The 19,744-nt window shown below is 42.4% G+C and overlaps 3 protein-coding genes across 6 annotated transcripts; 2 read left to right on the plus strand and 1 right to left on the minus strand.

Annotated features, from left to right (window-relative positions):
* Positions 1-1,131: 1,131 nt before the first annotated feature.
* On the minus strand, positions 1,132-8,573 carry nudt8 (nudix (nucleoside diphosphate linked moiety X)-type motif 8). 3 transcript variants are annotated; one of them, XM_048264841.1, is made up of 6 exons: positions 5,458-5,915; positions 4,080-4,579; positions 3,656-3,937; positions 2,880-3,012; positions 2,293-2,370; positions 1,132-2,191 (listed from the first exon to the last, which is right to left on the minus strand). In XM_048264841.1, the coding sequence occupies exons 3-6, from the start codon at positions 3,880-3,882 to the stop codon at positions 2,006-2,008; spliced, it is 624 nt and encodes a 207-aa protein (XP_048120798.1). In that variant the 5' UTR covers positions 3,883-3,937; positions 4,080-4,579; positions 5,458-5,915; the 3' UTR covers positions 1,132-2,005. The 3 variants fall into 3 exon arrangements, with proteins under 3 accessions (XP_048120798.1, XP_048120797.1, XP_048120796.1); XM_048264840.1 differs by lacking the exon at positions 5,458-5,915 and adding an exon at positions 8,490-8,573 and having other exon boundaries at positions 3,656-4,579; XM_048264839.1 differs by having other exon boundaries at positions 3,656-4,579.
* On the plus strand, positions 7,575-13,342 carry ftr86 (finTRIM family, member 86). 2 transcript variants are annotated; one of them, XM_048264837.1, is made up of 10 exons: positions 7,575-9,096; positions 9,205-9,300; positions 9,497-9,733; positions 9,999-10,158; positions 10,401-10,466; positions 10,551-10,631; positions 10,730-10,804; positions 11,091-11,156; positions 11,803-12,005; positions 12,577-13,342. In XM_048264837.1, exons 1-10 carry the CDS (start codon positions 8,593-8,595, stop codon positions 12,910-12,912), a joined length of 1,824 nt encoding a protein of 607 aa, XP_048120794.1. In that variant the 5' UTR covers positions 7,575-8,592; the 3' UTR covers positions 12,913-13,342. The 2 variants fall into 2 exon arrangements, with proteins under 2 accessions (XP_048120794.1, XP_048120795.1); XM_048264838.1 differs by having other exon boundaries at positions 12,100-12,704.
* Positions 13,343-15,763: 2,421 nt separating this feature from the next.
* cbln20 (cerebellin 20) lies at positions 15,764-18,237 on the plus strand. The gene is made up of 4 exons (XM_048264325.1): positions 15,764-16,303; positions 16,788-16,892; positions 17,073-17,213; positions 17,400-18,237. The coding sequence occupies exons 1-4, from the start codon at positions 16,297-16,299 to the stop codon at positions 17,825-17,827; spliced, it is 681 nt and encodes a 226-aa protein (XP_048120282.1). The 5' UTR covers positions 15,764-16,296; the 3' UTR covers positions 17,828-18,237.
* The last annotated feature ends 1,507 nt before the right edge of the window (positions 18,238-19,744 follow it).

The raw sequence follows: 19,744 nt of genomic DNA on the forward strand, positions 1-19,744 counted from the left end.
TTGTTGGTGTATCGTCACTAAATGTACACATAAATTATTTTATTGTAAGGCCCCCATGAACGAAAGTACACAAAACTTGGCATGCATTCGAGGGTGTCATAATGATCCTACACTTTTAATTTCGCGCAGTTTTGACCTTATCAGCCAGAGATATTGTGATGAAAACACCAAATTTTTGCTTTTAATTTTAACTAGGTGGCGCTATACATGAAATAAGTGGTAATGGGATGGGTTGACATGCCCCTTAAGACCAACATACATAAAAAGATGGACCTCCTAGGCCCCACGGTTCTCGAGATATTCACAGAAAACTGTCTCCGCCACCTACAGGCCAGTTGGTGTATAGTAACATAAATTAATTTATTGTGTGGCCCCCATGAACGAATTCCACAAAACTTGGCGTGCATACATAGGGTGTCCTAATGATCCTACACTTCCAATTTCGTGCAGTTTTGACTATGTTAGGTCACAGATACCTTCAATTACAACACCTCATTTTTACTTTTTGTGTTTAACTAGGTGGCTATACATGAAATGAGTGGTTATGATATGGGTTGACATGGCCCCTTGAGATCAACATACAAAAAAAAATGGTCCTCCTAAACCCTACGGTTTTCGAGATTTTCACAGAAAACTGTGTCTGCCCTACCACCCTTCTTTCGGGGTCCAGTCCAGCGGGGGCTACAGATCAAAACGAAAAACGATGGTTCCATGCTATCCATGTGGGGTTACATGCCCACCAAGTTTCGTGTACCCCGGTCTTTCAGTGTCCCGGGAATCATTGACGGAAATTTGGGCATGCGAAAAATTAAAAAAATAAAAAAATAAAAAATAAATAAAAAAAATAAAAAAAATAAATCTGACTAAACCTATATGACCGCCCGCCAGCTCTTGGGCGTCATAATTACTGTAGAGCAGTGTATCCCTTCCCCCTCCCCCCTGACTCGAGGTTGCCAACCCGGATGCCGAAACTACCGATTTTGTGATTAGTAGATAGGTGGAGGGTGGCGCATCAGGTCAAAACACAACATTAACATCAGTTGAGGGCTGCAACTTCACTTTTTAAATGACAATATTCTGGCCGGACTACTGTTGTCAGTGAGTATTTGAAATGAACATGATTTCTTAATGTCTAGTGACAGATCAGGGCCATTTTATGATTAATTGAAATACATTTCTTACATACGGTTCCTTTAAGAAAGACAATATTTTGTTTTTGTTGGTGATATGACTACAAATTCACAAACAGCAAACTTATCAGGAATGATACAACTTCACCAGCATTTTAAACATGATGTCCTTAAATAAATTTATTTGAACTGTTTGTGTTAGCACATCTCTGTGTGATAATGTATCTTACATGTGGCATAGAACATGACTGCAAAAAGACTTAATCGCAAGAGTACAACATGTATAATTGCATATGCTAGATTACCTTAAACTTCCATGGTGATGGAAAATGTTTACTTATATTGTTCCTTGACCATTTACTAGTGATAAAAATAGGTCCAGAGAAATGAATGAATTACCATATTAACTTCCATTCTTACAATATATAGATGTATGCCATCTTATCTGGATGTCTTACATAATCACGGCATCTTTAACATAGCACGACTGCAATAATTCAGGTGAAAGCAGATGGCTTTTTATTCCAGGCTGTGATCATTATTCAATTATTCAAATTGGCATAGAAGTAAAATCACTGGAAAAAGAGACGTCTCAGCACCACCACTCAGAAATACCAGACTAGACCTATCGTGTTACTTGATCAGGTGTTCCAGAAATACTGGAAGCATATTTAACAATTATTAGTATAGGTTTTAAACATGACTACTAGAGTGTTTTTTTGTGTACATCTGTTTGAGGTAAGGAATAAAATATCAAATTACATTCCAAACTGCATTTTCATTTTAAGTCTTTACAGCTCTGCATGCTTTGGCAGTAACTCAGCTGGGCGTTCGTTTCCACGGGAGAAATATGACGAATCAGTTTGGCTGGGCTGCTATGGCGGCACGATGAGTTTGAGTGTGTGTTCCAATGCCACAGCCGTGAGACCCCAGACACGGTGCTTCCCATTACAGAACACCGGGAGAGTGTAGCCATAGCGGTCGCCTGTTCGGAAGTTTGTGTAGCCCCGGTTCCTCGGGTTGCAGACGTGAGCCAGGCGGAGTGTGAAAATCTCCTCCACCTGAAATATGGGATGTGTAGTTATTTTTCACTGACATTTCAGTTTTTTCTTTTCTTTTTTTTTTAAAGGAGTAGTGGCAACTGAAAGCCAACGGAACATACCTCACTAGGATTAGGCCGAAATGACAGGGCCTCCAGGGGCCCGAGGTTAGCAAGTACGGGTGCGATCAACATGCCAGACTGGAAATAAGGAATCACACAAATTAGATGATTACAGTGTTCCAACAGTGACTTATTGTGGCAACTGGATACATTGAAATGGTCAACCGAGTCAGTTAACTTGTTCCTGTTGGCAATGCAAAATCCACAGACGTCCATCATCCACCTCCCTTCAATATGTGTACACACACACAAAAAATTGTACAAGGTTGAGTACTTGGAGGTTTTCCTGACTGATTAATAATACAGAGAGATTGGGATGAAATTTCACTTGCTGACTTTACTGTATCCAGGATTCCTTGAGACAATTATGGGCCATCTTCCTTTACAGTAAAGGCCAACAGCCAATAACTCTTCTGTGAAGAGCTATGGAGAGCTGTGACAAACTCATCTACCGAAGGGTAAAACCTCCGTTTGACAACCCTCCGCATATACTCCGGAGGTTATATCGGAAAGCCCTTTCAGTCTTGTATCAACTATGCTAATGTCGTACCACAAATAAGACATGCCTTTGATCCGTCCAAACTTACCATGTCCCGCAGAGGCTTGAGAACACCCCACACCTGATCCGCCCTCACAGTAACTCCCAACTCCTCATGAGCCTCCCGTAGAGCAGTGTCCACAATGTCTGTGTCAGCAGGGTCCTTCTTACCCCCTGCAAAACTGAACAGACAAGGAGCGTCACTCCTAATACATGTATACTGATATATATACACTGATGTATACAATATTTTGTCCACATGCCACTAACTTCAAATCAGCTCAATTTACCCTTATAGGCTGGTACCGTTATGTGATCCTTACAGGCACTTTGTTTTTAACTGTCAATGCATATCAAATTTGACCAGATCAGACTGTATAATTGGCATGCTAGCTTTATTTATTTACCGCCACAGTGGCGAGTAAATTGACCAAATTCACCCGCCAGTACACAAATTCACCCGCATTTGGCGGGTGCCTATTTCCATCCCTGGTACTGATCATGATGCGACTGTAAGAATAGGTGTTTTAAGTATGTCAGAAAGTCAAGGCTGCTAGGTTTACATTGAGGCTTAAACATTGATTTTGCTAAATTTCCTCAGCTATGAGGTTAATACACGGGGGCAGTTAACATGGTATTAATATGGGTTTGTTTCTTTTAACTTGCATAACTGCGGACATGTTACTGGTGCATCATCCAACCAGGTCTGTGTAAACAGGTACACTAAAACAACAGCTGCTACAACACAGCTGGCATTCCAAAGGAAATATATGAGCTGGCTAAAGAGCCTTCCAGGAAGAGCCTGGCACAGGCAACTCCACTCACCTGACATCGCCCTTGTGCCTGCCCTTGAGCTTGCTGGAGCGGAGAGTGAACAAGAAAGCTGGCTCTCCCCTTTCAGTGCAGAGGCAGACCAGCACAGCTGCCCAACTCTTCCCCTTCTCCTTCTGGTACAGTGCCGCGTTGGACTCTAGCCTTTTCCGACATCTGTCCTCGTTCTCGGCAGACAGGCAGTACTCCGGGTTTACCTTCAGCTGGGTCGCACCATGCATACCACAGGCCTGGATCGCCAGGTGCTGTTCCCACAACCTCCCCGCGACGATGCTGCTGCGAGTCCATAGGTTTGGCGTAGATAAAAGTGATCGAGGAAAGAGAAGCTTATGAGACCCCCTGAGAAATGACACTGATGAATGCGAATGCTGCTCACTCTCAATATTGCATGATGTGGTAGCACCAACTTTCTGCTTACCGGCTTGGTTATGACTATGCAGCAAGAGGCACTTGTGGTCAGACCTGCCCGAGGTCTCAGCATTGATCAAATACTCCAGTGAATTGGTTTGAGAGTGGTTGTGTGAAGGCAGAGCTAACCATGTAGAAGACAATGGATGTACACTACAGGAAAAAAGTCTGTTAATTGATAGCTTCAGGTGCTGTGAACAAGGAGCAATTTTAGTCAGTTCATCTGGGGCTGGAGGGCTGTTGTCAGGAGACCCTTGGTTTGCTTGTGTTTTTCTGATGATTTTCTGCTCTTTTGCAATGTCCTGAGGTAGTTTGTCTTGAATATCCTCTTCCTTCTTTGAGCAACATGATTTCTCAACAAATCCCAGGGAGAGTGCTCTTCTTCCATCGGGTCCACTCCTCTGGTGTCTAGGGCAAATGGACGGCAGGGCCTCTTTGGAGAAGAGTAGCAGTGATCTTTGGGTCCCTTTTAGGCTTGGTAAGGCCAACAGCTGGGGACTCCTAAACATCCTAACAAAACAGGAGTCTTTTAGATTATAGAAATAGTTTATTTTCGATCCACATTAAATGGACTATGGTTTAAATAGCCGATTTTAAGCAAATAATAAATCAATGGGGCAATGTTAATGCATCCATGTCTAAAAAGTTAACTTAGCCACATTTGTTAAGGCCTAGCTAATGTCAACGTGTAAGCGCACTGCTTTGCAGACAACTACAATAAACGGAAACCCCTTCTTAAACGAAACATTGGTACTTTGGCTAACGTTAACAGTGACCGAGTCCCCAAAAACATTTGCCAGATGTCTGAGAAAGCGAAACAAAACGTTATCCTGTCACTATTAGCCAAGTTATCCAGCTAGCTCAACATCAGTTTACGTTCGATGGCTAGTTCACCCATTTAGAATTGTACTGGAACTTGACTCACGATAGTCTACCTTTTCCAGCTAGTTCAATTGCAAAACCAAAATAATGTTACAAACTCAAATTCCGTCAAAGTAAAGTTACCGCTCTGATCATGGACTAATGTTACTTATCTAAGGTCTCAAAACGCAAGCTGTTAACGTTAAATCACCTCCTAAAACTTGTTTTAACACTAAACGTTAACATTAGTTAAAACAACTAGCTAACGCTATTGCCTTGACGTTAACGTTATCGTTACTAGCTCAAGGACGAGTGTTGGCTAAGCTCCAAACGGCAAAGAACCATTTGTACATGTTAGAACAAGCTTGCAAATAAGCAGATACTAGCCAAACTAGCCACCCACAACAGCACACTGCGGTTCATCTCCCATGCATACAAAGATTCTACACAACAAACATTGTTATATTGTAACATTAAACCTGGTCGATGCTGCCGAATACTTCCTAAAATTGCCAGTGTCAACTCACCTTGTACCATGCTAAACTTAGCTCTAGTAGAAACAAAATCACTCATGCCTTCTGTCTGACGGTAGCCTACAACATAGCGGCTTGCCATTACTTGACATGGCTCCGAAGATAATGCTTCATTTGTCTCCGATTTGCCCTTACTTATCTTAAAGCACCCGCCACCAGATTATGTTTTCACTGCCAAATCGTAAGGCAACAGTCAGTTAGACAGACTGATGGTAACGTTATTGAGGTGACTGCGGATTTGACCAAAGATGACCCTTTGATGCTGCCTTTAGGAATTTAAGCCTATTCATGGGTTTCAGGTCTCTTGCTACAGGTGTATAAAATCAAAGCTCATGCAGACTGCGTGCTTGAGGCATGGGTAGCCTATCTCTATCCCCCAAGGAACCCATCAAATTCTCCTGTAATTACACATATCTATAACATTAAAAGTTAGAGGCTAATTAGCCTACATGGATCTAATAATATTCCTATAAGTAGCCTATAGACTAACGCACCCTGCTGAAATGTGGGGTCAGTGTTTATACCGGATCTGTGTTTGCATATTTAATACGTTTCATACACGTGTTTTAACACTGCATTTCGGTCGTTGCTTTTACCTTACCATTATCTTACGCATGCCAGAATGTATCCGCCAGCTGCCTGCCTGCAGTCTACTTCCAAAACTCTGGAAGCTGCTTGCTTTCAGATTTGGTTCCGAGGGCACAAGTTCAGTGTATCAACAACACTCAATAACAGTGTGATGTGTTAATCAAAGGTTTTAGCCTATGACAAAACGGTTGAAATTGAAACTAAGTGATCGTGTATGTATAGGGTGTATTTCATACACAATCTGGCAACCTGAATGGATTAATGATTTTAAAATGAAGTTTGATGGCCATGCAAATTACGGGAGTTTTCCGGGAGAAATAACAAAACGGGAGGGTGCTGGGAGATGACCTTGAAATACGGGAGAAAACAGGGAAAAACGGGAGTGTTGACAGGTATGACTTAGACTGAGATGTGGAGTATCACATATCATCTGCCAATTATTAAAATAAAAATGTGTTTTAAACATCAACACCGTTAAGAAAGCATCCCAAATAGAAGTGTCCTATAGGCCACTAAGACCTACCTGGAAATGTAAATGCCGTGGAAACCTTTCCTATTACATAATCTGCCTTGGTTATGGATGCAGCCAATGACGTTTGGAAAGCCTGAAATAGCCAAGGCCCAAAGCTCACCAGCAAAGATAATTTCGGAGCAAATTTGGAAAACTTAAAACAAGTTATGACCTGCCAGTTTGGTGAAACTCCACTTTAATACAAGGATACAAGGACGTTTATTGTCACATGCATATAGTTACGGGAAGTAAGAAATGCAGTGAAATTATGTCTGGTGTCAGCCTATTTGTGCAAGGGGGAGTAAAAGTGCAGTAGAAGAGGGGTAAAGAGGCTGCATAAGAAAGGTGGGGAAGATTGGATTTGGGGGCAAGGAGCAACAGGGGCAAGAAAAACTCCCTTACCAAGGAAGAAACCTTTGGCAGATCCACGGCTCAAGGGGCTAACCCAACTGCCAGGGTCTTGGTGTGTGTGTTGGGGGATGACAAGGGGAGATGGGATAGTGTGCTGTGTATGTGGGGAGAGGGCAGTGTGCAATATGTGTGTTGGAGAAGCTTCCTCATGAGACAATGTGCTGTGTATTGGGGGGGGGCAGTGTGCTGTAAGTATGTTGGGGATGTGTGTTGGAGAAGCTTCCTGATGAAATAATGTGCTGTGTATGTAGGGGAGAGGGGGGGGGCAGTGTACTGCAAGTATGGTGAAGGGACTTACTATTGCAAGCAGATTACTATATGATGTATGTGAGTGATGAAGATTTGTGTGTGTGGGCGGGAGGGGAGTGTAGCAGTGACTGTGAGTGTGTGTGTGCTGTAAGTATGTAGAGGATGTGTGTTGAAGAAGATCCTGAAGACAATGTGCTGTGTATGTAGGGAGGGGCAGTGCTGAGGAGGAATGAGTGCAAAGTCAGTATAGTGTGAGTTCAGAGTTGGCCAGAGCCAGAGTAGTCTGGCTTTGTGACTACATAGGCGTCTTCTTGATTTCAGCGGTAGGAATAATCCATTGTTAGGATGAGAAGAGTCCTTCAGAATCTTTTGGGCTCTTAGGAGTACTCTTCTGGAATAGATATCTTGTAGAGCAGGGAGTTGAGTCTAATGATCGTGGGTTTGTGGCCATGGAAAGCGAATGAAGTTGCGCAGCTTTAGCAAGGAAAACTTTACGCACCGGCCTACAAACAGTTGCTTTGCCAATATGCTGTGTCTCCAACACTGTACAAAACATTCTCAGTCACAAAAAACAGAGAGCGATCGCGATGCACATCATTTGGAGGGACAAAAAGTGTATTTAAAAAATCTTTTATCTCAACTACCATCAGCACCAAACTAAGTGACAACATAGCTGACTGAGCTGCTATGTATTTAAACTTATTCATGTTATCCTTGTTTTAATGATATATGTGTTTGAGATGTCTGTATGCCTATCTGTCTTGTAGCTTATGTCTGGTGAGCCAAAGAAAACAAATCCACCATTGTATTGTATTCTATTCTGTTCTGAGGGCGATCCACGAATGCGTAACGTTAGAAATGTATGGATGTAGTAGAATGTTGTTCAAGTAGGTACATTAAGGATTCCGCTCGTTCAAAACTCATTTGAATTTAAAAGACAGGATATCGTGTCGTGGTCTTTCACCTCTCATGGTGAATAGCACGGATGATTTGTGCTTCTAATCGGACCTTCCTCAAAAATAAACGCCATTGTCAAAGCAGCGACCTTGCGGTTCGCGCACCCGAACCTGATAACCTGAACAAAACCTGCCCCTACTGACTTATGGCTACATAGCCTGACCCAGAGCCTCTAATTGGGGGTTTCTGCACAGCAGAGTTCTAACCTGGTAGAGCCAGTCTGTCCACTCTCACCGGATTCCACTTAGCATGAGTGTTGTGTGTCATGTGAGTTTCACTCCTTCCCTCAATCAAAAATATCTAGGGTTACCTGTTCTACCAGCCTTGGCCCAACCCAGTTCACTCCATTTAAAAGCATGTTGTGGTGTTCAGTGGCGTCATAGCTTCAAGGAAGAGTGTCAGAAGCAAACAGCATGGCTTCCTCGTGGGCTCCAGATGAATTTGTTTGCTCAGTGTGTCTGGAAGTCTTGCGCGACCCCGCTACACTGCCTTGTGGACACACGTACTGCATGCTCTGCATCAAGAAGCATTGGGACCAAGGGGCATCCACAAACTGCTACAGTTGCCCCCAGTGCAGGAAAACGTTTAATCCTCGACCATCTCTATCCAGGAGTACTGTGCTGGCTGAGGCCTTGGAGAAATTAAAACTACGATCACAGCAGCAAACTGATCCTTCATCTCCAGTCTATGTCACTGTCTTACCATCTTTGCCAACTTCTCAGGATGGTTCTACAGCAGCTGAGAAAGGATTGTACCCACAGCTTCCAGTGACTTCCCCTCGACTTTGCCCAGAGCACCAGCAACCACTGGACCTCTACTGCAGTGACGACAAAGTGTTTGTATGTGAGGATTGTGGACTGTATACGCACAAGGGCCACCAGGTCGTCCGTCCACATGAAGAGAGAAGAGAGAAACAGGTGAGTAGATGTGGATAAAAGCTGAGGGCTATTTTTTTTTTTTTAACAAAGCCTACTGTAGGCTAGTTGTGTAATGTGGTCTGTTGTGTTGTCATATCTTGTAAACAGCAAGAGGTGGTTCAGATGCAGGCAGAAATTCTAAGGAGAATTCAAGAGAAAGAGAAAGACCTTCAGGATCTCCCAAAGGCTCTAGAGGTTTACCGGGTAAAGAAAGTTCTGGAAAATGAAATGTGGCTGTTAGCATAATCAAAGTAACCGTTTGTGTTTAGAAATTGTTATCAAGGACCACAGCGAATTGTCTAAAAAGACACCTAAATTGTCACATCTCCTCATCATTAAAACTCCAATCTCCCTCTTTCATGTACATGACCTTTTCTCCATTGATGCCCCTCGCCTTTAGGACCAGATGCAAGTGTTCCAGAATGAGATTAAGGAGACCATTGTGGAGCTGGTGAAGAGTATGGAGCTATTGGGCTCTCAGGTGGAAGAGCTCGTTCTCCAGGCCCACGAAGCCTTTTCAGAGAGCAGAAAAGATACCCACCTCAGTAGGCTGCAGCAGGAAGTGGCCCAGCTTCGCAAACAGGACCAGGAGCTGCGCTCCCTCTCCTGCACACCAGATGACGTCAGGTTTCTGGAGGTATGTGTGACATGAGGCAATCATTCCATTACATCATAGTGGTGTTTAGGTGTATGGATCAGAAGGTGGGGCGTGGAAAAATAGCTTAGGACTTACTGAATAGGTTATTGATACCTATAAGGAAATTTAGTTTGTGTTAAAATTATGAAAGATCAAAAGGATCAGAGACACTGTGGAGTGTGATGTCACCTATAGAGTGTTTTTTTTTTTTTTTTTTTTTTTTTTTTTTTTTACATGATTAACTGGTCTTTAACATGATTAACAGGAGCTTAGAACCCTCTCTGCTCAAGGCCTGGCTGGAAGCGAAGAGGTTATTGATCCACAGTTTGAAGCAATTAAGTCTGGAATCAAAGCAAAACTGGGGAGAATGACAGACAGGCTACAGGATCTTAACAAAGACACACTGACTCAGATATTCAGAATTGGTAAGTCAATATGTCTTGGAAACTGCTTTCCGCAAGACCATCACACATTTCATATCACTTCATGTGTTGAAATATACTTGCCATTAGTGTAACACATGAAATTGCGCATGGTAAGAGAGTGGGATATGAGGAACTACTACAGATTAAGCTTATTGATTTAAAATCCTGCTATGAAATCTGAACCATAACTGATATTTATACTGAGGAAAAAATAAGGACTCATTTGCAATTCTTTTTCTCAGTTAATGATTCCAATTCAGCACGTCGCATGTCTAATTGTCAAGAAGCAAGTGCAGGACCCATTCACAGTAAGTATCCAACCATAATAAAGCCCTGATTAACTGATTGATGTATTGATTAATTGTCACAGAGATGTTTTGTTCCCTGCATAGTAAGTGCTGCCTCTGCTGAAGGTCCGCCACTTCCATCACGGCCACCAGGAATGGCCCGCTCTGCAACTGCGGCGACCCCAGGTTAGCTACAACAACTGAATGTTTTTCTATTTAAAGACGTGGTATTGCTGACAGTGTCCATTCACAACATAACTGTTTACATTTCACTGTTTGTGCAGGGCATGCCAGATCTGACGTCCCACCCCCGCTCCCAGAGAGACCTCCAGCCATGATGCGTGCTGCAACCTTACCTGGTACTTAGCCAATGCCCACTGGCAGCGTCTGACGCAGTCAAGTGACGGCAAAGTTTAGAACTCCATTACTTTTAAAGGGGCAAAGCCCATTGACGACGTCTGATGTACATCAACGCCAAACTTTAGAAATTGTTCTATCTCTTAAGCGTCAAATCGATAGACGAGAATGTTGTGTGGGCATCTGCCTTTAGACCAAAAAACACGTTGGTGTGACTTTCTTACATTTGTGTTATGACTGTTGTAGAATTCTATATAAACAATATAAATATTCACTTTCTCTCATCAGTTCAAAGGCCTACAACCAACCTTCTGGCAAACCCAAAGCCCAAAACCAGAGAGGAGATGCTGAAATGTGAGTATTTTGGACTATAGACATAGTCCACTAAACAACATACATTACTATACCTTGTGTATACATTCTGCAGGAAAAAATAAAACTTCTGTTTAAACTGCCTTTGTGCAGCCGTGGCCCACTGGTTAGCACTCCGGACCTGTAACCGGAGGGTTGCCGGTTCGAGCCCCGACCATTGGGAACGGCTGAAGTGCCCTTGAGCAAGGCACCTAACCCCTCACTTCTCCCCGAGCGCCGCTGTTGTAGCAGGCAGCTCACTACGCCGGGATTAGTGTGTGCTTCACCTCACTGTGTGTTCACTGTGTGCTGAGTGTGTTTCACTAATTTACGGATTGGGATAAATGCAGAGACCAAATTTCACTCACGGGATCAAAAGAGTGTATATATACTTATACTTGCTCACTTAATCATATGACAATATTAACATCTGCTCACCCTGTTTATTCTGCAGGAAAAAGAAAACTCCTTTGCCTTTTCTAAACTGCTTTTTAAAATGTATGACAATATGAACTTACAATGTTGATCACCTATATTTCAAGATTATGCATGGATTCTACCTCAGGAAAAATAGCTGAAAAAAATCTCACTTTGAAAATATCAGTGGTGACCTTGTTGGTATTCTATTTTTCTTGTTTTTGGCGTTCAGTTCGATTTGAGCCCACGCTGGACCTGAACACAGCATATCGCCACATCCGCATCTCTGATGGTGCTCGGAAGGCCACTCTACGGGCGGAGGTGGTGGATGCGTCTGAGCACCCCGACCGCTTCCTTTACTGGAGGCAGGTGCTGTGCAGGGAACCCCTTGCCGGGAGTCCCTACTACTGGGAAGTGGAGTGGACAGGGCATAAGGTAATTACCAGTGCAGTGTGACTTTTTGAAAAATTATTAGCTTTATTAGTTTTATTATTATTAAAAGGATTAACCACCAAGAATGTGTCCTCAGGTACCTGTGAAAGTGTAATGCTACAGGCTATTCCGAGTTTTGGTTGTAGAGTGCCACTTCCAAAACGTGAGATTATGAGAAAGACGTAGGTCAACTGAATAACGTCTTCCTCCATGGACATGTGTGGTCACAAGCAAGCCAGCCGAGACAAAGCCGTGCTTTTTCTCAGTAAAGCTCACATATGTGTTCTATCTTCCCTCTCTCGGTCACACACACACACACACACACACACGCTCTATACACGCTATACACAAGTGGCGTAGTTCCCAATCTGCTGATTAAAGTAATTATGGAAACACTTGATCAAGAACTTTGATTGAGATAAATAGATGAATGAAGTATGAGATTCATTCTTTTTGACATAAATAAATTCTGTTATCCTGCTTCACAGATACAACTTTTTAAAGTCCTATTATTATTTATCATTATGGAGCATCTCAAAATGATCGGTCCTAATTGCCACTCTCTGTCATGTAGGTGACCGTCGGTGTGACCTACAGAGAGCTGGAGCGGGCAGCCAACAATAACCGCTCCAGGCTGGGCTATAACCCTTTGTCCTGGGGCCTCTACTGGTCTGGCTCCGCCTTCTCCGTCTGGCACAATGACAAGGCGACTCCCCTGGGAGGCCCCAAAGCACACAGGATTGGCATCTATCTGGACCAGCAGGAGGGTGTGCTGGCCTTCTACAGGGTCTCCCATGGAAAAGCAGAGCTCATCCACAGTCTCTGGGAAAACTTCACCGGTCCGCTCTTCCCCGGATTCAGGTTCTGGACTGGAGTTGGTGCCACGATCAAAATTTCTGAGCTGGAGTAAGGATGTGGAACATTGCAGTGCCAGTTCTGACTTGAATGCCAGCCTGATGTCCAGCGTATGTTCCAGTATACTGATGAGGTCATTTTTTTGTTGTATTCTTCTATTGTTTTAGTTTACTCTTTCCTCACCCTCTCAGTGGAAAATGACTCTCTGCTTGTATTTATTGTTGCTGATAAATTTACGCACAGAAGTAGTTACTTGAAAATTACCTTAGGCTTTGGTCTTTAGGAATGCATTTCCATGTAGTTCTTCTGTCAAACACTCCCCCCTGGTGGAATTAGAGAGATGTACATGTTTAAACCATACTTGAAGTGAATCTTTTGGGAAGAGGCCATTTGTGGCCTTATCCTCTGGATATGCTGGCCTTTCCTGTGAACTGGAATATATGACTACTGAGTGTATGAATTAATATAGTTACTCAAATGCTTAATATTTGGATGGAATTCTTTGAGTTTTAAATTTTCTTAAAGTTTGTCAGCGATTGCAGGCCCAAACATAAATTATCGCGTTCATCTCACGGTCTCTGTAGGCAGCCCCGACTCTGAGATCTGCACACAAAAACAATTGCTAATAACAAGAGTTGCCAACCACTCAAAGGCAAAATAAAGTGTTCCAACCAATAACCGACGAGATACACGTTCAGGAGAGTTTCAATTGCACGGGAAGGAGGGGGATTCTCTGAAGACCAGCTCACAGAGTCCACCTTCTGCTTTAAGTACAGTACATATTGAGTTCACCAGGACACGCACAAAACCTCTTTCAGTTTAGCCAGTGTGGAATCATATAATCATTTAGCTAACACATCCCTTTCATAAATAAATAAATAAATTAAAAGGTGCTCATGCTTTTTTTGTGTTGATGATTCTGGCAAATTTCACTGGATTTCCCAGGCATGCTAGAACAGTTTTAGTCCACTGTATGGTCAAGCTTCTACCAAATAATCTGTTTTTATTGCTTTTTCTTTTTTTCCATGTTGATGGCCTGTCAAACTAGCCTTTATCCCCTAATATATTTGTTACACTCCTATGTATTGTCCCTATCTGGACACAGAGATGTGTTTAAAAACAATGCATGTTGTGTTGTTTTCTGCACAAGTTGTGTTATTTTCAACACATAATGTGTAACAAATAAACAAAGGAAACGGCACAAGCTGTGTTGTCCCTATCTGGACACAGAGATGTGTTAAAAACAACGCAAGTTTTCAACACATTCGTCACATTCGAGTGTAGAAATATTAATAAGTTTCCCTCATATGCATCACATTTATCTGTAGGCTAATAAGTGCTTATTTGGCTTATTTCTTTCAAAGTAAGTTAGTTTGCCTGAGTTGGCTTACAGTGTTTATAAAATGATTATTTCATTAGTTTGATGGCCTTAGTTATAGTTTTAAAGAACATGATTTTCACTGTACTTGTAGTCTGCACTAAACCATTTTTGTGCTTGGTTTAGAGGGTAATGAGATCTGGGGAGATTGTAGATAAAAATTTAAATTGGGCCACTTGTTCATTCAAAATATATATCATATACGTAGGTCTTCTCTCTCCCTCACCTTTTTCAGATTTCGCCTTTTCTTTCTCAATACCTTGTATTGTAAATAACTTATTAAATGATTTAATACAGATTATTTGGCATGCTTTTCACACAGTTTCTTATATGTGATGCATAATATCTTAATGTCATTTTGTTGTTACATAAGAAAGATTGTTCATTGATGACACCAACTTTTCATTTGATTCAGTTCTATTTCACCTGATTCACAAAAGTGACCCAGTTCCTGCTTGTCCTTTTGATTAATGTATTCAATCTCCCTTATCTCACTGACACCTGTAATATTCCCTGTTGGCCAAAACCCAGAGGAGCAGATAGCACATGATACCCTCTTCCATACTTCCCTTCCCCATCCTCTCTATTCTCTGTCATCTTCCATCTAACCTTGCATTTAAAGCCCCAGCCCTCTCTTCTTTCCATCTTATGGGCAATGACCCAAATATCCCATAATGCTCCTCTATTGTTTGCGGCACCTGACATTTTCTTTCCCACCAACACCAATAGCGAAGGCTCATGCTCATGTTTTGCCACCTGCTCTTTTCCAAAAAAAGCATACAGGATTTCAAGTATGTTTTCATTTGGCATTATGTAAGCATAGTTTGCTTACACGTAACACAAAAGGGTCATTCCACGTCAGTTCAACCAGGGCCCACGCACTTAGGTCTCAAAAAATTCTGAAAAAATTACCAGGTGTACCTATGTTACCCAGGAGACACACTGTAAAATTACTCTTATGTAAGATCAATACTTTCCAACATACAGCCAGTTTTACAGGGGGAGGGGGGTGTCGATTTTGTTCAGCCTCTTTTTTTTTGTCAAAGTTCACAAGCCCACAGCGCAAGAACTAAACCATGTAGGAGGCTCAAATTTTGCATGCTGGTACATAAATAGGAATATGTAGCAAAATTGTCACGTTTGGTCTGGCATGGTCATAGCTGTCCCTCAAAGTTGATACAAATTTTGTTGGAGTTTTTGGCTGGGCTCTGTTTAAGCCTTCAGAAGACATATTTGTACTCAACATGGGCTCTTGATTTATTTTCCTTACTGAGATAAGTAGAAACACTCTCACAAAAAGCAATGAACAGAAAACAAATCCCTTCAAGGTCTGAACAGCAGACCTCACAAGTCTGAAAAATCATTTTGGTTATTATTTTCAGAGCACCCAAACACCTTGTGGGAATATACAAAGATTTTTTAAATATGTTTTTCTTTATTCTCCATGATCCCTTCTTTTTGAAAACACCAATTTGACTTGTCTTATGCAAATCTTTCTTTTTTATTTTCCACCCTGAACATGGGCAAAATGCCCCATTGACATCAATATGTTTTACTTTAATGACACTTTCTCTGAAAGTGTCAGAAATATATTATCATGTAGTCATGCACAACAATTTTAGATTATCATGGAGATTTTAAAAGGTGGAACTGATAATGGATAAATGACGGGTGACCTATACAAGCCTACCTTTTTGTTTGTTGGTTTGTTTGTTAGTTTGTTTACCATTTTGTGTTGATGAACCACCATACTGTACTTGGCAGAACAACAAACACATGCAGCAGGTCATCCACGTGGCTCTCTGGAGAACCACATTGCCCAATGGCTTCAGCCTCGGTTTTAACTGTCTACCTGTCAGACAATGCATGCCCCACATAAAGCTCTCCTGCAGTGAAGACAAAGCCAACTTGGAGCCCAGCCCTGCTGCCCTGGGGACAGAGGGAGGTGGAGCCGTCCGCCAGTTTAAAGGCCACCGTCCAGCACCTTCACAACCAGTACAGCTAACCTGTTGCACTGTAACCATCAGATATCGTCGTAAGACGTAATCCACCTGTGGCAAGATGAGAGGTAAATCCTAAACCAGGAATCCCAATTAAACTCGCGGTGGTGGTATGAAGGACTGTAGATGTGAAACTGACTGTTAAACTGATCAGGTCATTTTTTATGGTGATTGGCTGCAAGCTGGATGGGGAGGGAAAAGTATGATTAGCATACTTAGTTAAACTGTGGGTTAGGTTTATGGTAGAACTGGCAACACTCTCTCTCTGGTTGGGGAGTGTATTGTGATTGTGAACAATATGTATGCTATTGCAGATTTTGAGATTGAGGTTTGTTAAGAGTTTGAGTTTGAATGAATGGTGTGACATGCCTCAAAAATGTAAAGGTAGATAGATAGATACTGCAAGGATGAAAATATATTTGTGAGATGATCTACCAGTCTGTAAATGGTACCATTTGAGCTTGATCTGACAAACATCACATTAGAGTGTTAGTTATCAATGGCAGTTTTGCATTTCTTGGTAAACTAATATCAATCTGTCTTTATTGTCAGCCATTGTGATGCTGTGTTTGCTGGGAGTAGCTGTTGCTAATGACCCTTACTACTCTTGGAATGGACCAAATGGAAAAGAGAGCACTGACCCTGCCACTGAAAATGGTGAGAGTGTGGGCAGATATGGAGAGAGAGAGAATTCTGATCACAAGATCACTCAATCCATCTATCTCTCAACGACAGTCAAACTGAAAAACATAATTCCCACATATCCCCACAATAAACATCTGTTCTCTATCTCCTGAGTGAGGATGTTTGTTTACCGGTCTCTGTGTGTGCTTGCAGTCTGTCTCATGGACACAGCATCCTGTGGCTGCTGCCTGATGCAGAAGCAGATGTGGAGGATGGAGACCTTCTTTAACATGTCACTCAGTCAGTTGCAGCGTGACCTGGAGAGGGCTGAGGCTGCACTCCACAACCTCCGCGGTGAGTGGCCCTTTAAATTTAATTAGTATTTTTTACTGTGTTTATGTTTCACTACAGTTTATATTTCACCCAGTTTAGTTACTTTGGTGACCAAACCTCTTTTGAGGGGCTGAGAATAAAAGGCTTAAGATATCAATATGATTATTGATCTCTGTTTTCCTCTTGGAACTCTCTGCTCTGCTCCAGCCAGCCGTAGTGCTTTCTCCGTGGCTCTGACAGACACCCGCCGCTGCTTGGGCCCCTTCCGCGAGGCCACCGCCATCCGCTACGAGGTTGTCTTCCTCAACCTGGGTGCTGGCTACAACACCTCCACCGGCGTCTTCACCGCCCCGCGTGCCGGCGTCTACAGCCTGGCACTCACCGTCTACAGCGACGCCGGCTCACCGGGGGCCACTCTGGCCGCCTGCGCCCGCCTCCGACGCAACGGCAGTGTGCTGGCCGCGCCGAGCGAGAACAACACGCAGGACCAGGAGGACAGCACCAGCGTGACGATGGCCGTGCAGCTGAACGCCGGGGACAGGGTGGACGTGACGCTGCCCGCTGGCTGCTTTCTGTGCGACAGCAGCAGCCACTTCAACACCTTCACCGGCTTCCTGCTCTACGCCACCGACTGAGCCTGAAATGTTGTGCTTTGTGTTCACTGTCCATTCTGTGCTGTCCCTTCCTGCCCTTATTGCTCTCTTCCCCCATACGTCTTGTCCCTGCACCTCATTCTATGATCATATAGATTCTTTAGCTCTAAAACAAGTGACTCCTGCCTCAAGTCTGCTGGACATGAAAAGCTTTACTGAAATGCCCTTTCCCCTTACTTTGAGTCTCATACATTCGATTCATCATTATGCTTGAGAACTTGGCCTCAGTTCTGTCCACTTTTCAATTTCCACTTGTCTGTACACGTGTACATTGCTATATCATTTTGTCATGTGTCATGAGAAGTGATCACTGCATTCAACGTATGTGTTCAAATGCTCAAAATCTGTTTTAATCCTGTTTTTCTGAAAATAAATTTTGACCTTTACAACAAGCAGTTATTGAGAACAATACTTGACTATTATTTAATTAAAGTTATATTTTACTTTACCTACTTTACAGGTACACTTAACTATTCTATTTCCCCACAGTATAATGAATACCAGATCGTGATAGTTTGACAATCCTTTAAAATACCAGTACAAGGTTTACATACATATATTCTGGGTTGGTTAAAAAAAGCATATACAGAGGACATTTATATAATTTTATCAAACACATAAAACAAAGCAAAGGTGTCAATGGGGCTTATAAATACTTATCTTGGCAAACACCGCGCTCTCCCGATTGTTCTCTTGTTTCTTTACTTGTGGGTGTGTGATCCAGGGAACTCACAGAAAATAACAGAATGGTCACACTCCAAAAATCTTTTCCTTCTTGCTTTTAATCCATTTCGCAACAGGGGTTAACGAACAAACGTTTCAGCCTGTTACGAAATGGTTTATAAATACTTAAAAAGGTTCTGAAGACTGAAAGATTGAAATGTTGTCCAGCCAACATGACAAAGTAAAATACAAAAAAAAAATTTGAGATATTTTTAAGCATTTACTGACAGTTTTTCATCCTGCACCTGATAAGTGCACAACAATCTAAACTGAACCTCCCTAAACTGTACAGCAGTAGGGTTTAGCCATAATAAGTAGTTAGTAAGTTAGACATTCTCTTAGGTAAGGGTTGCACTGTGGTTAGTGGATTCTGTGTCAGTCACAAAGATCAAGAGGAAACGCATGCGGATACATACAGACTATTTCAAGCCTTTTTAGACTCCAACAGTCATCCACTGACTTGCTTTGCAAACCTTCAGAAGCACGACCTCATCAGTGATGAATGATTTTATTTGCACAACTGCCCAACAGCATCAAAAATATTGGCTTATCCTCTTGACTATACAGATTTTTAAACGTTAAGCTCTAACCAATTGTTGATGTTTGTTATGATTTGTAATCTTTTGGTGAACTAGGTCTTCACACTAAAGACTCCTAGGAAGGACAAATCACATTAGAGGAAAATATGAAAAGTAAAAGACTGATACTCATCTATGAGTAGGGAACAAAAACAAAACATGCGTGGCATCCCTATCAGATGGGCCCATTTCACCAGAGCAATTCAATGCTGCACTGACCAGCTATCACAATGAGTAGGATCATAAGCCGACTCATTTTTCTTATTTTTTTAGCTCCTCCATAACATAGCGCTGTCCCCGGAGACACAGGCAATAGGATCCAGGTGTCATAGGGAAGAGTTACTATTGTGGAACAAATGGCTTTTCAGAGTTTTTCAGATGCTCCCGCCCAGTGAGGATACTCTGTCACAGACATATCAGTGGGATCTAGGTGTGTGTGTGTGTGTGTGTGTGTTTGTCTATAATACGGGTGTGAGACCATCCAAGGTGAGTGCCCTACTTATACGTGCACTAGTTCTCAACACCTGATGGAAGTGGGCGTGTGTTCAATATCTTCAGGCGCCCAGAGTGACACCACCCCCTGCATAAAAGTCCCAGA

Source organism: Alosa alosa, chromosome 15 (assembly GCF_017589495.1).
Source record: "Alosa alosa isolate M-15738 ecotype Scorff River chromosome 15, AALO_Geno_1.1, whole genome shotgun sequence".
In the NCBI taxonomy this organism is placed as follows: Eukaryota; Metazoa; Chordata; class Actinopteri; order Clupeiformes; family Clupeidae; genus Alosa; species Alosa alosa.

Bases quoted from the DNA above. Each gene is read 5' to 3' on its own strand.
- ftr86 (XM_048264837.1), top strand. From the start codon at position 8,593: ATGGCTTCCTCGTGGGCTCCAGATGAATTTGTTTGCTCAGTGTGTCTG. The intron at 9,301-9,496 runs GTAAAGAAAGTT...CCTCGCCTTTAG, and splicing joins AGGCTCTAGAGGTTTACCGG to GACCAGATGCAAGTGTTCCA. The intron at 10,159-10,400 runs GTAAGTCAATAT...TCTTTTTCTCAG, and splicing joins GACTCAGATATTCAGAATTG to TTAATGATTCCAATTCAGCA.
- cbln20 (XM_048264325.1), top strand. The intron at 16,893-17,072 runs GTGAGAGTGTGG...GTGTGCTTGCAG, and splicing joins TGACCCTGCCACTGAAAATG to TCTGTCTCATGGACACAGCA. The intron at 17,214-17,399 runs GTGAGTGGCCCT...GCTCTGCTCCAG, and splicing joins TGCACTCCACAACCTCCGCG to CCAGCCGTAGTGCTTTCTCC.
- nudt8 (XM_048264840.1), bottom strand. From the start codon at position 4,578: ATGTTTAGGAGTCCCCAGCTGTTGGCCTTACCAAGCCTAAAAGGGACC. The intron at 3,013-3,655 runs GTGAGTGGAGTT...TTGTCTGTTCAG, and splicing joins AGGCACAAGGGCGATGTCAG to TTTTGCAGGGGGTAAGAAGG. The intron at 2,192-2,292 runs GTATGTTCCGTT...CCCATATTTCAG, and splicing joins TTCGGCCTAATCCTAGTGAG to GTGGAGGAGATTTTCACACT.